Genomic DNA, 19,811 nt, shown 5'->3' with positions numbered 1-19,811 from the left:
AGTTTAATGCTGTGATTAAAAGCTAGGAAATAACAATCTGATTATGTAAAAATGTTTTAAAATAAAGACTGACATTTACTTACTCTGGCAGACTGTCCAACGAAGAACACTGCTTGTTTGCCTCCAACTCCAAAATAAGAGATATCACTATTTAAACTACGAGGCACTGGCAAAGGGCGTACATATCCTGAATGATCACTGAGAAAAAAAGTGCCCTTAATAAATTTTCTCAAGACAAAAGTAATGTAAAAAAACAATGAAACTTCTAATCTAAATAGCTTATATTAAATTCTTCCTGCTTTCACCTTGTTAAAAATCCTCAAATTTAGACCTATTAAAACTGTAATATTGAAATGTATGTGCCTAAGATTCTTGATGTATTCTTTCTGAAAGAATGATGACCAAGTAAGCATTTTCCTAAGTCCTCTTATAAAACATTTCTGTCCCTTCTCACAAACTAAATCTTATTCAAATGAAAATGCTTAGAAAGCAAGCCTGATCCTTCTGACAGCATCCTTTCATAAAAATACTTTTAAGTCAAAATGGGAAATAATGCCAACCAACCATTAAATGCAGGCTTGGAAAGACAGAATATGCTATCAGTAATTAAATTCCAAGTCTCTCAAGTCAGCCTGAACAGTCTTACCTAGTTTAGGACAAACATCTGTTTTTAAATCATAACAGTCCCAAATGAAAAAAAGGTGTAGAGGTTAACCTGTTATAATCTGCCCAAACACTCCCTTTGAACGGTAGCAACCCACAGTTTAAATCTGTAGCTTTAGAATACTGTACATTTCCACTGTTACTGAACTCACCTGCAGCAATTTCAAAAAGCAGTGAATTTCTTTACATATGACCCAGAACCACTTTTTATGCACTTATCTCCAGATGTTCGAAAGATTTTGCTATTCTATTTGGAGATGCTTGCAATGCAAAAAACCTTCCATTAACCATATTACCACTTTCCACTGCCCCACTACTTTTTACAGTAGTTACTCAGATGAAAAGACTGAGGCTGTAATTCTCATCCTCACATTTACTATTCTATCCTAATATTCACACAGTACCATAAGATCAGAAGAGCAGTTTCATATTATGAAGCTTCTCTACTTCCTACCTACAAAAAGTATAAATCTAATTATGTAATCATAAAATGACAGATTTTAGCTAAGTGTTGGTACAGAGCTATGTCTTAAAAGGGTATTTTGTGAACCTTTGCAGAGTTTGTTAATGGTTGTAGAAATATTTAAAACTTTCTAACCTTTCAAAGTCACCTTGTCTTGTAAACTTTGACAATCTATATACAGCCCAGTTGTTAAGCTGTTTAGAAGTCATTCCACTTCCATTATCGATCACAGCAACAGCTGGTTTTCCTTGGGAATCATCAAATAACTGAGGGGAAAAAAACCAACACAACTCAACAAGGAGCACCAGTAAAAAGGGATAATGTGAACTACACCTAAAAAAGGTAGAATATCTCCATCTTACCAATTTTATCTGTATGCTCCGAATACCGGTATTTCGGGATGTAGCTGACAGAGAATTATCAATCAACTCAGCAAGGGCAAATGCTAAAGAAATTGAAGAAACATAACCCTATTAAATAGGAGTCAGAAAACAGACACCCACTTACCTTACCTATTCACTTAGCCTTAAGGAACACATTTCCAGCCAGACTCTCTAAAAAGAAAGTTTTATTTCCTGCAATTTACAAGGTTCTTCAGAATGCTACAGTGCAAGGTGCAAGTTATACTGGCCATACACTTCAGACATGTAAAAGAAATCCCTTGAGTATTAGTACCATGCATCAACACTGAAGCATGTGGCATTTTCCCTCAAGTTGTTTTTGAAGTATAAAACCAGTTCTACATTTTTTTGCAACTTTCTTCATTGCGAACAACAGCAGTTGAGCATCAGTTATGTGATCCATACTTACTGTTCCATATCAAAGAATAATGGTCCTTCAGCAACATGTGAAATTGGTTAAGCACGGCCTTAGATATGTGGCAAATAAGGAGCATCAGTTGCAGTACACTTACACAAACTCAAAAATGCTATTTGCTCTAACAGTCAATTCTAGTACAAAACAAAGAAAAGTAGACAGTTTACCATAGCTAGCTTGCAAATTTGAATTACTGGTATGTTGCGGAATTTCACAAAATACCTCAGTATGGTCTCCAAGAGCAAGAAATAGTAACACATTCGAAAAAATATATACCAGTAATGTCATTACAGAAGTGGATCTAAAAATTATTCTGTTTGTAGTCTTGATCATTGTAATCTCTTTATGATTGCAGAATTATGACCACAAGAAGACTTATGACCACCACAACTTTTGGGCCATTTTAAAAGCTTCTGTGGTAGCAATATGAATACATTCAGTGCACTCAGAGCACGAATCCTTTTTTTCTCTGTCACCTATTGCAGAGTACAGACAAGTTCAAGAACTGACATAAATGCATATGAAAAGTTTCTCATAAACACCCGAAGCTTGTTCACTCTTTAAGAGAGAATGATGACTTAAAACCACTGTAGCAAACTGTTTTAGCAATAACAAGACAGAGGAAAATACTGCAAAAAGTTTACCATTCCTTCAGTAGTAGAAAAGTTTGCTGTACTACTAAAAAAAAAAGAAAAATCTACCCACTTCAAAAAGACAACATTGAGATTCCATCTTTAGATCACTTCTCTGATTCATCAATAAGTCTGTTTCAAGCTTTGGGGTAACTGTATTCATGGAGAGAAAACAGCAAATGTATGTTGGTGATACTGTCCAACAGACCAAACATAAGTTTAAAATTATTTTGAACTACAGTAAAATGTGAAGAAATTTTCATTATCTAGACCTGCAAACACTGACAGGCAAAGCCCAGTTAAACTTCACACTGTTCTTGCTTGCCCAGTGCTTCAGCCTGTCCAGGTCTCTTTCCAAGAATAGCTCTCTCCTGATCTGTCTACCTCACCATCCAGTTTAGCATCACCAGCAACACTGATAAATTCACAACAGAGAAGTATCTCATTCTACTGCTTTTGCTCTTATTTTTCTTGTAGTTTCCATCATGTATGGAAAAACACAGCTTTTAACAAGTGAGTTCAGCGTCTAGGCCAGAAGAGACCTTCAAAGATTATGTTGTTCCAACCCCTCGGCCACGGGCAAGGACATATTTCACTAGATCACATTGCTCAAAGCTCCATCATTGAACATTTCCAGGGATGAGGCAGCTACAGCTTCTCTGGGTAACCTGTTTCAGTGTCTCATCACCCTCACAGTAAAGAATTTTTTCCTTATGTTCCATCTATATCTACTCTCTTTCAGTTTAAAACCACGCCACGTCCTGTCACTACAGGCCTTGGTAAAAAGCATATTCCCATTTTCCTTATAAACATATTTTAAGTACTAGAAGGCTGCAACAAGGTCTCCACAAAGCCTTCTCTTCTCCAGGCTGAAAAACCACAACTTTCAACATGTCTTCATAGGAGAGGTACTCCAGCTCTCTGATCATCTTTACGGCCCTCCTCGGACATGCTCTATTAGGTCCAGGTCTGCCCTGTGCTAGGGGCCACAGAGCTGGGTGAAAGTGCTCCAGGTGGATGTTTCACAGGAGCAGAGTATAGCTGGAGGATTCATCTCCCTCGACATGGTGGTCATACTACTTCTTACACAGCCCAGGATATGACTGGGTTTTTGTGTGCTGCAAGCACACATTGCTGGCTCACATCCAACTTTTTGATTGACCGGTACCTCCAAGTCCTTCTTGGCAAGGCTGCTCTCAATCCATTCAGCCCCCAGTCTGTATTGATAGTGGGGATTGCTCTGACCCAAGTGCAGTTCGTAGTTCCCACAGTACTCCTTTTTAAATATGAGTGTGATGTTTCCCTTTTTCCAGCTACTGGAAATTTTGCCTGACTGTCAGGTCTTTTCAAATATCATTGAGAATGGTTTGCTGACTACATCTGACAGTTCTAGACTCTAGGAAGCATCTCATGGGGTCCCATGGACTTGTATATTTAGGTTCCTCAGATGGTCTTGAACCTGATCTTCTCCCCTGATGAATGGGAATATCCTTCCCCCAGTCCCTGCCTTTAGATTCAGGGACTCAAGAATTGTGGGAGGAGCAACCGAAAGTGAAAACACAGGCAAAAAATTGTTTAGTACTTCAGTTTTCTCCATGCCAGTTGCCACTAGACCCCTCCCCTCCCCCATTTCATTTATTGAGGGTACAATTTCTTTTGTCATCGTTTTTTAATGTATCTGTAGAAATCTTTATCGTTCTTTTCACATTCCTTGCCAAATTTAGCTCTACCTGTGCCTTAGCTTTTCTGATCCCATCCCTACATTCCCAGGCAGTATCCCTGTATTATTCCCAGTATTCATGTCTCTGCTTCCACTGTCTATGCATTTCCCTCTTGTGTTTTAGTTTGACCAGGAGGTCTTTACTCAGACATACTAGTCTTCTTTGCCTGATTTCTTGCACATGAAAATCAATAGTTCCTGTGCTCAAAGAGAAAAAAAGTCTTTAAATAGCTGCTCTCTCTCTTCTATTCCTTTACCCCCAAGGGCTGTTTCCCAAGGTGTCCCATCCACCCCACCCTTAAGCAACTGAAAGTTTGCTTTCCTAAGGTTTAGAGTCCTGACTATATTTTTCACCTAGCCTATATTCATTGAGATCATGAATTCCACCAGGGTGTGGTCAGTACAGATCAGGCTACTACCCCTCTAGACCCTTCCAGTAGGTTCCTCTGTGCTGGTGAGCAACAGGTCCACTAATGGCTGCTGGCAAGAACAAAGCACAGATCTCAACAGAATGCTTTGGGTGGTCTAATATAGCAATTCCCGTGCACAGGGATACACACATCATTGACCAAACTATCAGTGCACTTTGAGCACAGTAACCCCAAACCTGAACCAAAACAGCGTCTTCATCGCAGCAGGGAACAAATGAAGCGCAGAAAGAGGAAAGGGGGAAAAGGAGACTGGTCCTTAAAAATATATTTGCTATTTATAGATGTCAATATTGTTTTAAAACAGAAATCACAGTGGGAATGGTATCATACTTGAGTCTTGATAGTTGCACTTTTTTCTGCACAATTTTGAACATGCTGCACCTAAGAAGTACATACTTAAAAAGTAATAATAGCCACAGACAGAATTTTCACAGAAGCCATAAACAGAAATTATTTTTTTCAATAAAACAATACAAAATGCTGGTTACATATTTTATACACCAGTCAGATAAAAACTAATTAAAGTAGTATCTTTTAAAACGAATACTTGCTCTTTTTGGTAAGTTAAGCCCTGTAGAACTCCTGATGGGAGGGCACACAAAATTCTACAGTAGCTCATAGAAGAACTGTTCACCAAATTCAAACACAAAGTTTCTTTTGTTTAGTATAGGAGACAAAAACCTGATAACACAAATGCTCCCTGTCTGGATGACATCCACAAGATTATTCAGTTATTTTACTTCTAAAATATTCAAACTTCTTTAAAAAGTATTTGAGGAGATACCTTTATAAATCTGGATTATTACATGGCCACTTTAATTCATTTTTAAAAGAAAAATTTGCATGAGGAACATAGTTTTTTTTACAGTTAAGACTTTTTTTTCACCAGCTATAACTAAAAGTTAAAAGTTAAACTAAATTTAACTCTTAGTTATAACCACATTATATTCATACGAACACTGTTTAAAAACAATTATCTTGGCAACTACTTACGCAAAGGATTTTGCCCTTCGCTGGCATAGTACTCGTACATGCCACTTTTGACAAGTGTATCGTAGTGGGGCAGGAAATCAATTCGTTCCTTGGTTGCCAAAAGCAACATTTGATCAACTGACTGCAGCAGATATAAAGTGACTCCATCTTGAACAAGTTCGCCTGCAATGAAGATGAAATACAAGGTTATATTGAAGAGCACTACAAATTCTGCTCTCAAAACCAGTACTGGTTTACCCTCAGGTAATCTCTATATTTTCTTAGGCATTGACTGCTCAGCATTTAGCAACAACATTTAATTTAATATCTTTTCACATTTCCATGCTTAATAATGTAGGTTTTCTCAGGTGATAGCTACATACATGCCATTTTTCCCTATCATTTACAGAATTTGTAATGGACGGTAAAAAAATTACTTAGCATAACTGTCCTTCATACTAGCAAGTAGTTGTCGAAAACTTGCTTGTGAAAGTCACCTTTGTAACAATTCTTGGCAAACTATTACAGGACTTGTACTTTCAGTTCACTATTGCATTATTTCGTGTCATAGAGCATTAACAATCATCACACGATCCTGACAATCAATATAAGAAATAGCTGTAATTATTTTGCCATCTAAGATACTTACTGAAGTTGTCTTCTGTAATTTCCTTCCTATTTGTTGTGGTGATAACAAACTTTTCATCAGTAGCTATGCCAAATGCCTATAAAAATTGGAGGATATTCAGTTATGACGACTAAGTACTCCAAAAAGATTCAGAAAAATTAAAACAAACAAATAATAAAAAAAGGTGGTCTATTTACTTTGTCACAAACTACTAAGTGATCAATACTTTTCCTGTACTAACTCCTAGAACACAGTTCAAATCCAGAACTTAACTTCATTTGCCTTCTCAGCTTAGCCAAATCTGTCTGTACTAGAGTTGTTTGTTTTTTCACCTGCTTAAAATATGCTCTAGTGAGCAATAGCAATTGTCAGAAGGAGGAAATGTCTTAAAGGTAATCACCTTGGGGGCTGAAGAACAAGAATGAACAGCTCTGCTTCAGGCTGCACCTACAACAGCAATAGTTATGACCTAGAGGGTGTCCCATATTTAACTGCACTGTTTCGAGATACTAAACCAACCTAGTATTTCTTAACATTGGATACTTATTAAAGTCTTTGTTCTTCAATTATATCATACATTTAAAAAAATAATAGATTTCTTTCAGAAAAATTCGTTACCACTAAACCACTGAAGTTTATTCTTCTGAACCTAAACAATCTTTGCCACTTTGATGCCTCCAAATTTTGAATACGTTACTGTAGCTTTTGACTTGTTATCCTGCTTTCTACATGCATTTAAATGCCTCTGCATTTGCCCCTATTTTTGCACCCTGATGTTCAACATTAATCTCTTTCTCAAAATAATAAACTAAATATCTGTATTTTCTCCTGTCTTTCTGGGCCTTTGAAACTCAAGAAAAAGTCAGATCTAGTCTCATCAAACTCCATCAACCCATTCAGTCCTACAGTCACAGCTCAGACAGGTGCTTTATGCACTTTTAGATATTCTTCCCTGAAACTCTGGAGTTCTCTGCAGCAGTTTGCCCTCATCATTTCCCATACCTCTTTCTTTCCATCCCTAGTACTCCGACTCATGAAAATACTTTTAAAACACTGCTTGAGGTTCCATTAGAAGCCTGCTTTTCATATTTCAGTTACTCTTTCCCCAACCATGTTAAAAATATATTTATTATCCATCAGCAAAATTAGCAAAATTGTCAAATTTATCATAGCACTTGGTGCAAGTGAAACAGAGATGACATAAAGAGACTGATGTTCAGACTAAAGAACCTGGAGTATTCACACTTTTTAACTCTTCTACATTCAAATCACTTGAAGTCAACCTCTCACACAAATTTCCACATGAAAAATCTGCGTAGGAAAAAATAATAAATTGCTCAGAGCAAGGAAAGTAAGCAGCAAAGGATATGGATACTAGAAAGCTAACATTCTACTGTGCCATTCGAGGTCAGTGGTTAATATAGAATAACTGTAGAGTTTTACACTGAAAGCACAGATAAGCATCTTTCCCTCTGGCTGTAATTACAGCTTCCCTATTTTCTCAACCACCCAAAAGCTCTTCTGCTCTCAAAACCTTATGAAGAGTGCAGCATTTAAGGTAGCAAGAAGTTAGGAGGGGTAGTGTTTGCACAAGACAGCCGCCTGCTGCCCGAACAGGGGCAGCCTCCTCCTGCTCCTCTCCCCTATTCCATAGGCGAGCCTCATAGGCAGAGCTACACTTTTATTTCTTGGCTGAGCTCAGCAGCTCTTGGGTGTCCACTGGCAGCAGGCCCTTTCCACCTCACTCCAAATTCTTGCCATTTCATGATAAGCTACTAGGCAGGTTCATGGACTGAGTTTGGCAGTTCTAACTGCAGATAATCTGTTTTTCTTGTCCATGCCATAATTTAAGAGGCCATCTGCTTTGTAAGCTTTGGCCAACTTAGAAGATTTCTCAGTTTGAATGCTTCACTTCGATATAAGACCTACTTCGACTTCCTCTTTCCCTCTGCCCTACACTCTTCGCTATCCCAGCCCCTGTCCCTTCCCACTATGCCATGCAGCAGTGAGATGGCTGCACAGCTGTCCCATTATGTGGATATGGTCTCCAGATGAGCTGGTCATTTGCTGAATTAAAGTGAATCTATTGGGTAATTTACTTGAACAGTTGATGACGTTTCATTTGATTCTGATAAACAACATTTGGGCAAATGTTTCATTTCTCGCTAAGATTTGTGCATGTAAGAGACAATATGATATCTTCTGTTGACTTCCTAAGAAGCTCAGGTTTACCTGCTGAGCCCTTTTCAGCCTAGCATTGTGCCCTTTTCCAAATAAGCACTGACAATGCACAAAACTTGATAAAATTCACTAAATAACAACAGTACATTCAGATTCTTAATCTGCTGGTTATTCTATGATCACTGTCTAGACGCATGACCACAAGCTAGCTTTTTGTGTCACCAAAATCTCAAAGAGCACAATACAATCACTATACTCAGAAATGCTTCTGCACATTCACGATGAAACCATGTTTGGAAGTTACTGTGTTAAAACAGCTAAGCAGAAAGATTTTATCTGTTTAGATAGAAAAGACTTCAAGGAAAAAAAGAGACAACCTTCAAATTAACCCACAAGCTAGGAGAGGTAGATGTGTGAAAAGGCAGGGATCCCTAAGCTATCGGTTACATATGATCACTACATGCAAAGGCAAGAGTTAAAACGTTACAAAGATTAACAGCTATGTGCATGCAGAAGAGGAAGAAGGCCAACTAAAACCTAAAAAGTATAATTATATCAATGAACCAAAATCTGAATATTCTGGGAAAACAACCATAGCTGTTGACTAAAAGCCAAACTGGTTGCTAAACCACACTGAGAGTACGCCGCAGGGCTTTGATGCCAGAAAGCTGTAGGGGTGACCACTGAGAGAGGAGGCCATCAACTGTCCTGAGCCAGTCATGACCAGTGCCAGATGGCTCTCAAACTACACATCCAGATTTCAACCAGAAGGGCACATGATGCTCCTGCTCAAACTTATCGAGGTAGAAATAGAAGAGACAAATGAGAAAGAATAGAGGAGATGCAGAGGACACATTGCTAGGGACCTCCATGTTCTCCACACCAGAGCAGGGATGGCCCCGAAGGCACTGAGGCCCATGGAGGACCCATGTCAGGGCAGGCAATTTCCCTTCTCTGTCTTCCTACTCTCAAAAGGCTGTGGCCTATGGACAACCCTCCATAGTGGAAAAAAACCCAGTAAAAAGCATGGAGGAGGAGAAGAAGTAGACTAAAGCCCTGTAAATGGCCCTGACCTCTCATACCACCTGTTGCATCACCAAAGGAATTGGGATTGATCAAGCGTTGTGTATTGGGAAAACAAGAGTAGCTTAGACTAGGAAGAGGGGGAAAAAAGGTTTATGACAGAAGATGAGCTTGGAGAAGAAGAAGGAAGAGCATTTACCTAAGTGTTTAACTGCCCCCTCAATCAATAAGCAAAAATTTGTGTTAATTGGCAGTAAGTCAAATTAAGAAAAAAAATCCCTGAATCAAGCCTGTTTTACACATGGTAGGATACCAGTCCTTACACCCACTGAATGGTACCTAAGGAAAAAAAAGCTGTCTTTGTACAAACAAAAGAAATGCACTCTTTATAAGCTGGAGGTTCAGTCTGGAGCGTCATCTATGCTTCATGCTAAATAAATAAAGCTAATAGCTCTCAATTTGTTGGTAGCTATTTATGGTATGAGATTAGTATACTGCTAAAAGAGTTTGAGACAGCCACATGAATGCCCCATGCCCAACAAGCTCTCAGCAGAACAATTTACAGGTAAGATACATGAAAGTGTGAGTGAACTGTGATTTCTCTAACCCTTTAATCTGAATCAAGAAGCAAGGTTCAATTTATGTACTTGCTTCAGTCACAGGTTTTCTTTACAAACTAAAAAGAAAACCAAACTCAAAACAAAACACAAGCCCACAACTCAGCAGCAAAGACTCCTTCAACTAGATCTCCATTTCTTTTCTCTTCCACATATTAGTACATAAGCACAAAACCAAGTTTTGTTGCTACTTTATCTGCACCTGCACAGCAAGGCTTACCTGCCTATTAAGCCAACTAAAACACTTAAAATGAAGTTAACATAGATTTCACCTCTAGATTTACTATCTGCCTTGGAAAAGGTGTTCAACAAGCAAATATTTAGCTTTGTGTGTATCACCACAGTTTGCAGTCACATGAATAGGTTTGCAGTGGTAAGTGAAGGAGAAATAACATGCTGTAAACACAGAATCATTGGTCTGCTTCTTCTGGTCCTACAGTCTATTGCCATAGAATAATAATTTCTGGTGGTGACTTTTCAAACTGAAGGAATGGAACACTCCATTAAGACAGAGGTCAAACAGTGAAATCAAAACTACAGTATCTTTATAGAAGACATTTAACCCCTGGCAATCCAAACTTTTCCAAAACAAAGTTGTTTCCTACAATAAGCAACTTCTGCACCCTTAAAATGCTGTCTCCTTCTACAGTAACCGACCTAAGCAGGTAGATGCATAAGAATGATGTGAAGAACTGATCCCAGAGCTTGATGATGTAGCCAAAGGATAACAGAGACTTAACAGCCACAGTTATCTTCCTCCAAGTGGCATCTAGCCCAGAAGTATTTTTCTGGCTAAGAGAACTGTACTGCCAACACAAAACTCCTAAAGGGGACCTGAATTGTATCAGTTAAATGTAAAGAAATCTCGCAATGTCATTTTCAGTGCTGTCCTTCATAGTTACTTAGCTACCCAACATTACAAAAAAAACAATACAGCTTTTTCAGTATTTCACATTGATCGAGCAGCTCCTTTGCAGAAACTTGTTCTGGAATCTGGAAAAATGAAGCCAATTCAAACTCTGAGAGGTCTGTAGCCTTCTGTAGCTTTGCATGGGATTAACTAAATATCCCACACTATTTGCCAAGTTGCCATCTGAACAACATACATTTATCAGTTAGCTATCCCACTTTATGCCACACCAAAAAGAGTTACCAGTCCAAATTGAGAGATTTTATATAGCAACAAATGGATGAAATGGTAGTACACATTTACAGAAAAGGATTTCACTCTCAAATCACAGACTTTCAAACCAAGAACTGTCTTTCAGTAATGCTTATGGATACTGAGATATTTGTATTGTCTCTCAATTATTCATACAACCAGATATATTAAGGTAATTAATAAATACAAAATTATTACAAATTACAAATACAAAAACTAAGATATAAAAAGATTAAGTGGAGACAAAGACCTTGTTGGAAGTCAGTTGGAACAACTGTACTGAACTCTTAAAAATGCTAATCAAATAAACTTTTCCAGTCCACTCTTAGGTCAATTAGTTTCAACATGATGACACTCTGCTGAGAATCTGTTATCAAGGATCTGGGGCTAAGCACTCACGGTAGCAAGGTAAGTATGATAACAATTATCTCTAATCATAACACGATTGATCTTCCTGAATATCCAAACACAAACTTAATATATAACATCTTTGGACACCAACAAAAAGGAGATCCAAAAGTCTCTAAAAAAGCAGTTGAAACAAAAAAAAAAAAGACAAATTATTTCTAAGCATTTCATGGAGTTCAAAACAAAAAGTTGCATGTTACAGAAATAGAAGAACACACAGGAGCCAGTATCTTCTGGGCAGATGGTCACTAGAGACAACCTACAGACAGAAACTAGCAGTGAACACTAATGTTCTATAATATTTTTCAACCATCCTTTATTGACAGAGCCATCTTTATCTAAAGATCAAATTACAGCATTTGCAGAACTTGAGGGGCCTTGTCCTCTGTCCTACTTAAAAGTTTCACTACTATAAAAAGCTCCATTGATATGCTTCTAAATATTTACAAAAAGTAATCAATGAAAGATGTTAAGAATTGAACAGATGGTTCAAAAGAAACACTTAGAACATTGCTACGTAATAGATCCAGTAATATAATAAAATTTTATGAGGTATCTTAAAGTTTTACCATATTTTTTTTTTGAAAACCAGAGAGAAAAAGAAGAGAGGGAAATTGCACGACACGAGACAGCTACAGAAGCCGCAAGCATATATCTATAAAATTTTGTCCAGAACAGTTGTTAACTCAGACATCTCTTCAAGATTTGCAACATATAACTAGCAGAAAGAAGCCTGGGACCCCAGAATGCCTGCAAAGAGCTGTGTTGTCATTACTAGACTTATTCCGAGTCTAGACAACCGTAGTAACTTCCATGAGACCTTCACAAACTGTTGTTTCTAAAAGCACAATTAGAAATGTTCATGAGCGTAGCTATCGGCCAAAATTTTTACATCAACTCAGTGTAAGCTTCCACCACCAAAATACTTTGTATGGCACCACTTGTTAAAGTAACAAGAATTCAGAATTTTGCTCTCCAAAAGCAAAAAGTACTCACTTGCATCTAAAAGCTTCACTTGGGTAACTAATCCTAAAGAGTGCAGATATTCTGCATCTGACTGTATTGCCAACATTCAAATTTGACCAAGAACTTAAAGGCCACGCAGCTTTCCAAATCAATCACCACACCATAAAGCAGTATCTAAGTGTACCAAGGTATGCAAACTGCATCCTTCTTCCCACCAAGAGATGCTATACACAAGAATTTCAGTGAAGTCTGAAATACAATGTGATAGTTTTGGAAAAAACTTACAATGTTGCTGCATCTTATATATATTTTATAGTACCTGCAACAGTTTCTTTAAAAATCAAGGAAAAATTTGATTTGTGTATGCACAGTACGTTTAAAATGCATCTATTTTTAATTTCTGGTTATACAGAATTGCTAAAATTGAGTAAACAAATATAGGCTTTATAATACAAAAATATAATTATTTTAAGATGGACTGATTTCATCATTAGGAATGGAAGTACTTCTATTGAGTGTTTATCAGAATGATGTTTTAGTCAGTAATCTAAATACTTTTAAATACATCTAACAGTTACTCTTTGGTGATACAAATTTTGCAGAAGTTGCTAATATTTTTTCTTTAATTCCAGATAATTTAATTAGGCATTGGTAAGCAAATATTCACCAAAAATGTACACTTATTTCTCAAGTTTCTACTACACCTATGCTTATTGTCCCTACTGCATCTTAATGAATATCCTTTTTTGCCTCAGCTTATTGAGACACTGAAATTTATTTGTGTGGACTGGCAAAAAAAATCTATTTAAATAGTAAGTAGACTGGTTAGGATATCATGATGATGATGATGGTTAGGATATAATGGGAAGCTCAACATAAGATGTGACAAAAGATTAAAAGCAAAAAAAAAATTGTTTTACTGCGATACCTGATTTTTGAGTATTTACTTCAATTACAGATATTTACTTTCAATACAGGTTACAGACCTATAATTTTTTCACACAAGGAGGTCACAGCAATGATGAAAACTTTCAAGAGAATTAAAGAAGCATCTACAGATGTATTCAGTTCCTATTTAAGTAGTAACACTAATCTTAGTACATTTAACTCTCTTCAGACTGGTACTTCACCTCAAAGACTCTCAAAAAACCCTTCACATACAGCAAAACTTTTGTGCAGTTTTCAGCACAGACACCTTTCTGCTTTAAAAGGATTGTGGTCTAAGTGCTTGGAAGGATTCCTGCCAGCTTAGCAACAAAATGAAGTGTTCCAGTTTCACTGTGTACCTGAACAACGTGAACAAGGGATCTAAGATTAGCTGTCAACAGTTTAGCTCCATTCTACTCATCGCCAATACTTATTTTTGAATTATATTCTAAGTATCAGGACAAGCAGTGGGGCATTGACCTAACAGAAGACAACAGGAAGGTCCACAAGCAATGGTATAGCCAGGAAGAGACAAAACACGGTATTTAATTCACTTATTCACCTTAAAACTTCATGGTTCTGCACACTGAAATTACATGACTGCTTCATATACGCTCAACAGAGCTCAAATGGAATAATCAGGCTAACATCACTTTTAAATAGGAGATTTCTACTTTAGGATTGACCTTGTAAGGATGGAGAATGAAGACTACATATGTTTCAGTTTCTTTTATAAGATTTTTTTTTCTAAATATTCCCCCAACACAGAATGAAAAGCTAATTTATCAGTATATAAAGCCACATCCAACAACATTGCCACACATTAACTTGTTGTCAGGGGACAGTAAAAAAATATTTGCTTCAAATATACCCCAAAAGTTTCAAAAATTATTAAAGAATATTTCAGTAATAATGGAGAAATATTTTATATGACAACGGACAGTAAGGACATGCATCAGCTCCTAAACTGACCTCTCAAGTGGCAGAATCAGCTCTTTTCTACACAAACAGGAAAATATCTTCTTTCTGCATTATGCAAAAACAATAAGTCTCAGAAGCAGAAGGCCAAGATCATGCCTTCCTCACATACTGCACTCAGGTTTAATTTCACAGTTTTTTTCAAGATTTACCCTCTCCTTTGACTCCTACATATCCAGTTATATCCATAGGAATTCTCTTATTCCACAGGAAGATGTTCACAGCAGAAATAGTTTGCGAAGCCTAGCCATGATGATGATGATGATGATGATGATGATGATGATGATGATGATGATGATGAGTTCCAACAGCTTAATATTTCCAGCATCCTTGTCAGACATGACCAGCCCCATAGCCCAGACTGGCAGACTGGAAAACACCTATGCACCTTTGTTGGTATAGCAGGATCACTCAGTTGTATGACAAACTTCCAATGAAAGCCAATTTAAAGCTGAGCCTGTGTTGAGGTTGAGGCACCAGACATGGTAGATGTGGGAACAACACTATGACATATGTGGTATTTTCCTTATCAAGCAGTCAGATCATCTCTAACAGCTTTAATTGGAGAAGGATGAATATAACAATCCACTTCATTTTAGTCAAAATCAACTGAGAATTTGCTTAACAAAAGAATTTTTCTTTCTGAACTTTCATCACTTCTCTGACATATTTTCAGCACCATGAAGTGAGGAAAGTCTATCCCAGCCAGGTGAACCCATTTATCCATCATCTTTTTCATGAAAGTAGTTAATTGCAACTTTCAAATTGGGGAACTTAGGAGTACAACCCTCCAAGAAACACACACAATGCACAAAGCTCCCAGGGGCACTGAGATGCCAGAATGTTCTTCCAGAAGTCTAAGGAGAACCTGTACACTGTTGATGCGGGAGACATCAGATATCAAACTTCTCAGACCTCTGTCTGTCCACTTTTCACTGTACCAGCATTTACTGGTCATGTCAAACCACTTGTCTCAGCATCCTTTCAGAGTCAGATGATGAAAGCTCCAAGGTGCAGAGACTCACCCCACTGAAACGAGCAGTAACAGACCCATCTCTGACTGCACTTACACACAGTCAACACATTATTGGAGAAGTCTTTTCTCCAAGTGAATGATCATTTGAGGATTTTGGTGCATAACTTCATAAGAGCACAGATTCTACTACGCAAAACAGCCACAGGACTGTTGACAACTATTATCGTGTTAACACTGCAAAAAACTATACTTGAAAAATTTTACTTTCATGGGCATCAAATTCAAACACACCACGGTCTGCTTTGCAGCACCAGACTTTTCGAATACTATGTTGCACATCTGAGCAGTCTGCCCAATGGCAAATTACTGCCTTCATAATGTCAATACACTTTTCAGACAACGAACCCCTGAAGCTGTTTGCACCCAAGATTCATCACAGTTGGTGATGACGGCTTATTTCTGTATAAGACTGCAAATATCCCAAAAGCTCTGTGAACTACTGAACATCGTAAAGATGCATGGAAACACAAGTCACTTGAGTGCACAGCATATATATAAAAATCATGAAAACACTCTGTTGTATATAACAAATTGCAAATTAGTGTTAAACTCAGCCAATCAATTAATTACAAAAGAAAGAAAAGAAAAAAACACGGGTTAATCATCCACATATTTGCCTTGACTACTGAAAGTATTATTCTGAAGTATTCTTGCAATTCATCTGCTATGTAGAGTTGTGATGGGATCCATTAAGACAAGTCTTGGAGAAAATAATGTAATACTCATAATTTCTCATAGGAGACACAAATCTTTAGAAGCCCATGAACCCACCCCCACTGTCTAACTTCTCAGAATGTTACACTGCATGAAGTGTACTAATTTCTTTATTCCATTTCACTAGTTGTTTCTTCCAGTCTTCTGAACTTTAGTGGTGCTGATCAGACCAAGGAATGTGCTAACACTCCATAGCCAGGTGACTTCTGCGTATAGAATCATAAAGGTTGGAAAAGACCTCCATGATCATCAAGTCCAACCTTGAACAAATAAAACCACACTCACTAAACTATACCGCGAAAAGCCATGTCTACACATTTTCTGAACACTTCCAGGGAAGGTGACTCCATCTTAAATAGCAGTACAGATTCAGTGCCTCTATCAGAATATGGTTATGCCATTTTTGACACTGAAATAGATGAACTATGCAAGGAGCAGGTGACAGCTATTCCTGCTGACATTGATAACCCAAAGTTTCCATTGCAGTAGGAAACTATTACATTAAACACTATATTATTTGTTCATTTATTATATTTATTTATTTACATTATTTAATAAATATGTTAATGTTATATTTTATACATTCTATTTACATATTCTTGTCATTATATACATTGTAGGTTATATTGCTATACATGAAAATAATTACATGTATTACAGGTAGAATTATTACATAAAGTTATACTTGTATAATATTATAGAAAAATATTCTATTTATTTAAATATAAAATATAGATTTATTATATCCTATCTATATACGAACTATATAATTTATACCCTAAAGAACAAAGTGCAAATTACACTGGATAAAGAAACCAAAATAAACGTTTTATCAGGCTAAATTATTGCAATTCTACAGCTTATTTTCCGGTGGATTTCACAAGACAAAACATGCAGGCAGCTAACAGGTCTATGACATTTATTACTCCCTAAAACAACGAAACCATTACAGAAGATGGGCGATGCCCACAGGTATCACCAGCAAACTACAGCAAACAGCCCGTAGGCAGAAAGGAATCTCCACCTCCAAGAGATCTGAAGAGAGAATAAGTTTCGTTTCGTTTCGCGAAACGAAGGGAAAGAAAACTGAAAGGACACGCGACAAAGCAATGGACCGCCAGACAAAGTATTTAAATGGCAGTCACCGCTGGGGGCTTCGGAGAGACAGTCACTATGCTGTGGATGGGAAACGATCGGCGTTTACCGCCAACACCTTGGACAGCACAAACAGAATCGCAGACTCAAGTAGGTCGGAAAAGACCTCTGAGACCACCGAGTCCCACCAGGGGCCGAGGAACACCATCCCTCCTGGCAGCACCCTCCGAGGCGCAGCACCGCGCCCGCCGCCGCCGCTTCCCGCGCGGGGGCGCTCGGGGCCCGCCCGCCGCTTTCCCGCGGCTTTCTCGCCCGCCGCCAGGGGCTGCTCCCCGCGCGTCTCCCGCCGCCGCCCGTACTGCCGTCCCGCTCCCTGCGGGAGAGGGGACACCGAGGGGGCAGCCGCGGGCTCTCCCCCACGCCCGCCCACCTGTGCCGGCAACAAAGTTGGCGGTGAGGCGGAGGGCGCGGCGGTCCCCCGGCAGGCGGCGGAGGCTGCGACGCCCCCGGCCGCCCCACGGTCCCCGCGCCGCCGGGAGCCTCGACGCCGCCGTGCCCGCCATCGCCCGCCCCGCCGCGTACCTGGCACACGGCGCTGCGGAAGGCGCGGTAGTTGTCCTTGCCGTAGCTGAGCACTTTCTCGTCCGGGTCTGCCTGCTCCCGGCGCCGGTCGAAGAGGAACACGGTGCGGTCCCCGTTGCCGCGAGGGGTCAGCAGCGCCGGCCTGCGAGGTGAGCGGCCGCCTCCTGCTGCCGCTGCCATGTTGGGGAGCCGAGCGGACGGAAACCGTCCCGCTGCGATGGCGGCGCCAGCGGCTCCCACTGCCGCGCCCGCGAGCGCCCCCACCTGGCGCAGCGCAACCCGGCCGGGGAAGGAGGAGGCGGAGCCAGGCGGGAGGCCCGGGTAGGAGTCGCTGCGGAGGCCCGGAAGGGGAGGGAAACGGAGGGAAGGCGGCGGCGGTGGTGGCGCTGCCCGCGGTTCGGGGTGGGGCCAGACGGGAGGGAGAGGCCTGGAACTGAAAGCGCCGCTCTGGCGCCGCGACCTCGGAACGATTTGGTGCCCTCTGCCTCGCGCCACTTCCGTTGCCGCCGCCGGGCGGGGCGGGAGCGGGGAGGGGGTCGGCGCTGCTCCGCCCGGCGCGGCCGCGGGAGGCGCAGGAGGGTCGGACGGTGGGACCGCGTGCGGCGACCGACCCGGCGCGCGGGGCGGGCGGCGGCGCGGGCGGGGCCCCCGGAGCCCTCCTGTCACCGGACGGGCACGTCCCCGCCGCGCCCTGGGCGGCGGCTGTGCCGGGGAGAGGCTGGATCTTGCTGTGAGTGCGGCAGTTTGGCTTCAGCCCGGAGGCGCGAAGTCCCGCTTCGTGTGCCTTAAACTAAATCCAGGTCCCAGCGTTGTTGTTTCACAGAAACGGTGAGGTCGGAAGGGACCATAGTGGGTCATCTGGTCCAACCTCCCTGCTCAGTCTGGGTCATCCCAGAGCACAAGGCACAGGATTCCATCCAGACAGTTCTGGAATACCTTCAGTGAGGGAGACTCCACAACCTCTCTGTGCAGTCTGGTCCAATGCTTGGTCATCCATATAGTAAAGAAGTTCTTCCTCACATTCAGGTGGATATTCTTGTGAATAAGTTTCTGCCTTTTGCCTCTTGTCCTATTGCTTGGCACCACTGAGAAGAGCCTGGCTCCATCTTCTGGACACGCTTGCTTCAGATATTTCCATACATTGATAAGGTCCCCTCTCAGTTGACTCTCTTCAAGACTGAACAAGGCCAGCTCCCTCAGCCTTTCCTTGTAAGAGAGATGCTCCAGTCCACTGACCATCCTTGTAGCCCTGTGCTGGACCTGCTGGACCCAAGGATCCCGGAACTGGACATGGCACTCCAGATGTGGCCTCACAAGTGCTGAGCAGAGGGGCAGGATCACGTCCCTCAACCTACTGGCAATGCTATTCCTAATGCACCCCAGGATTCTGTTGACCTTGGCCACAAGTGTACACTGCTGGATCATGGACAGCTTGTTGTCTACTGGGATCCCCAGGTCCTTCTCCACGGAGCTGATTTCCAGGAAGTCAGACCCCAGCCTGTACTGGTGCCTGTGATTCTTCTTCCCCAGATGCAGGAGCCTGCACTTGCCTTTGTAGAATTTCAGAAGATTCTCTGCCCATCTCTCCAACCTGTCAAGGTCCCTCCAAAGGGCTGCACAGCACTCTGGGGTATTGACCATTTCTCCCTGTTTTGTACCATCAGCAAACTCACTGAGTAGGCACTCCATGCCCTCAGGCAAGTCACTGATGAATAAGTCACACAAAATTGGTCCCAGTATTGAACCTTGGGGGACACCACTAGTGACAGGCCTCTAACTAGACCCTGTGCCACCAAT

General features: G+C 40.5%; 1 protein-coding gene across 1 annotated transcript in view; it reads right to left on the bottom strand.

Moving 5' to 3' along the window:
* SMCHD1 (structural maintenance of chromosomes flexible hinge domain containing 1) overlaps positions 1-18,459 on the bottom strand; it is a 72,917-nt gene extending 54,458 nt beyond the window's left edge. The window contains exons 1-6 of the mRNA XM_032696277.1: positions 18,015-18,459; positions 6,347-6,422; positions 5,719-5,880; positions 1,489-1,571; positions 1,262-1,392; positions 84-198 (exon numbers count right to left, since the gene is read on the bottom strand). Of these exons, the coding sequence (XP_032552168.1) occupies positions 84-198; positions 1,262-1,392; positions 1,489-1,571; positions 5,719-5,880; positions 6,347-6,422; positions 18,015-18,194 (747 nt within the window). The 5' untranslated portion in view covers positions 18,195-18,459. The remainder of the gene's footprint in view (positions 1-83; positions 199-1,261; positions 1,393-1,488; positions 1,572-5,718; positions 5,881-6,346; positions 6,423-18,014) is intronic.
* Positions 18,460-19,811: the final 1,352 nt, after the last annotated feature.

Source organism: Chiroxiphia lanceolata, chromosome 1 (assembly GCF_009829145.1).
Source record: "Chiroxiphia lanceolata isolate bChiLan1 chromosome 1, bChiLan1.pri, whole genome shotgun sequence".
Classification (NCBI taxonomy): Eukaryota; Metazoa; Chordata; class Aves; order Passeriformes; family Pipridae; genus Chiroxiphia; species Chiroxiphia lanceolata.
This window is presented reverse-complemented; position numbering and strand designations above follow the sequence as displayed.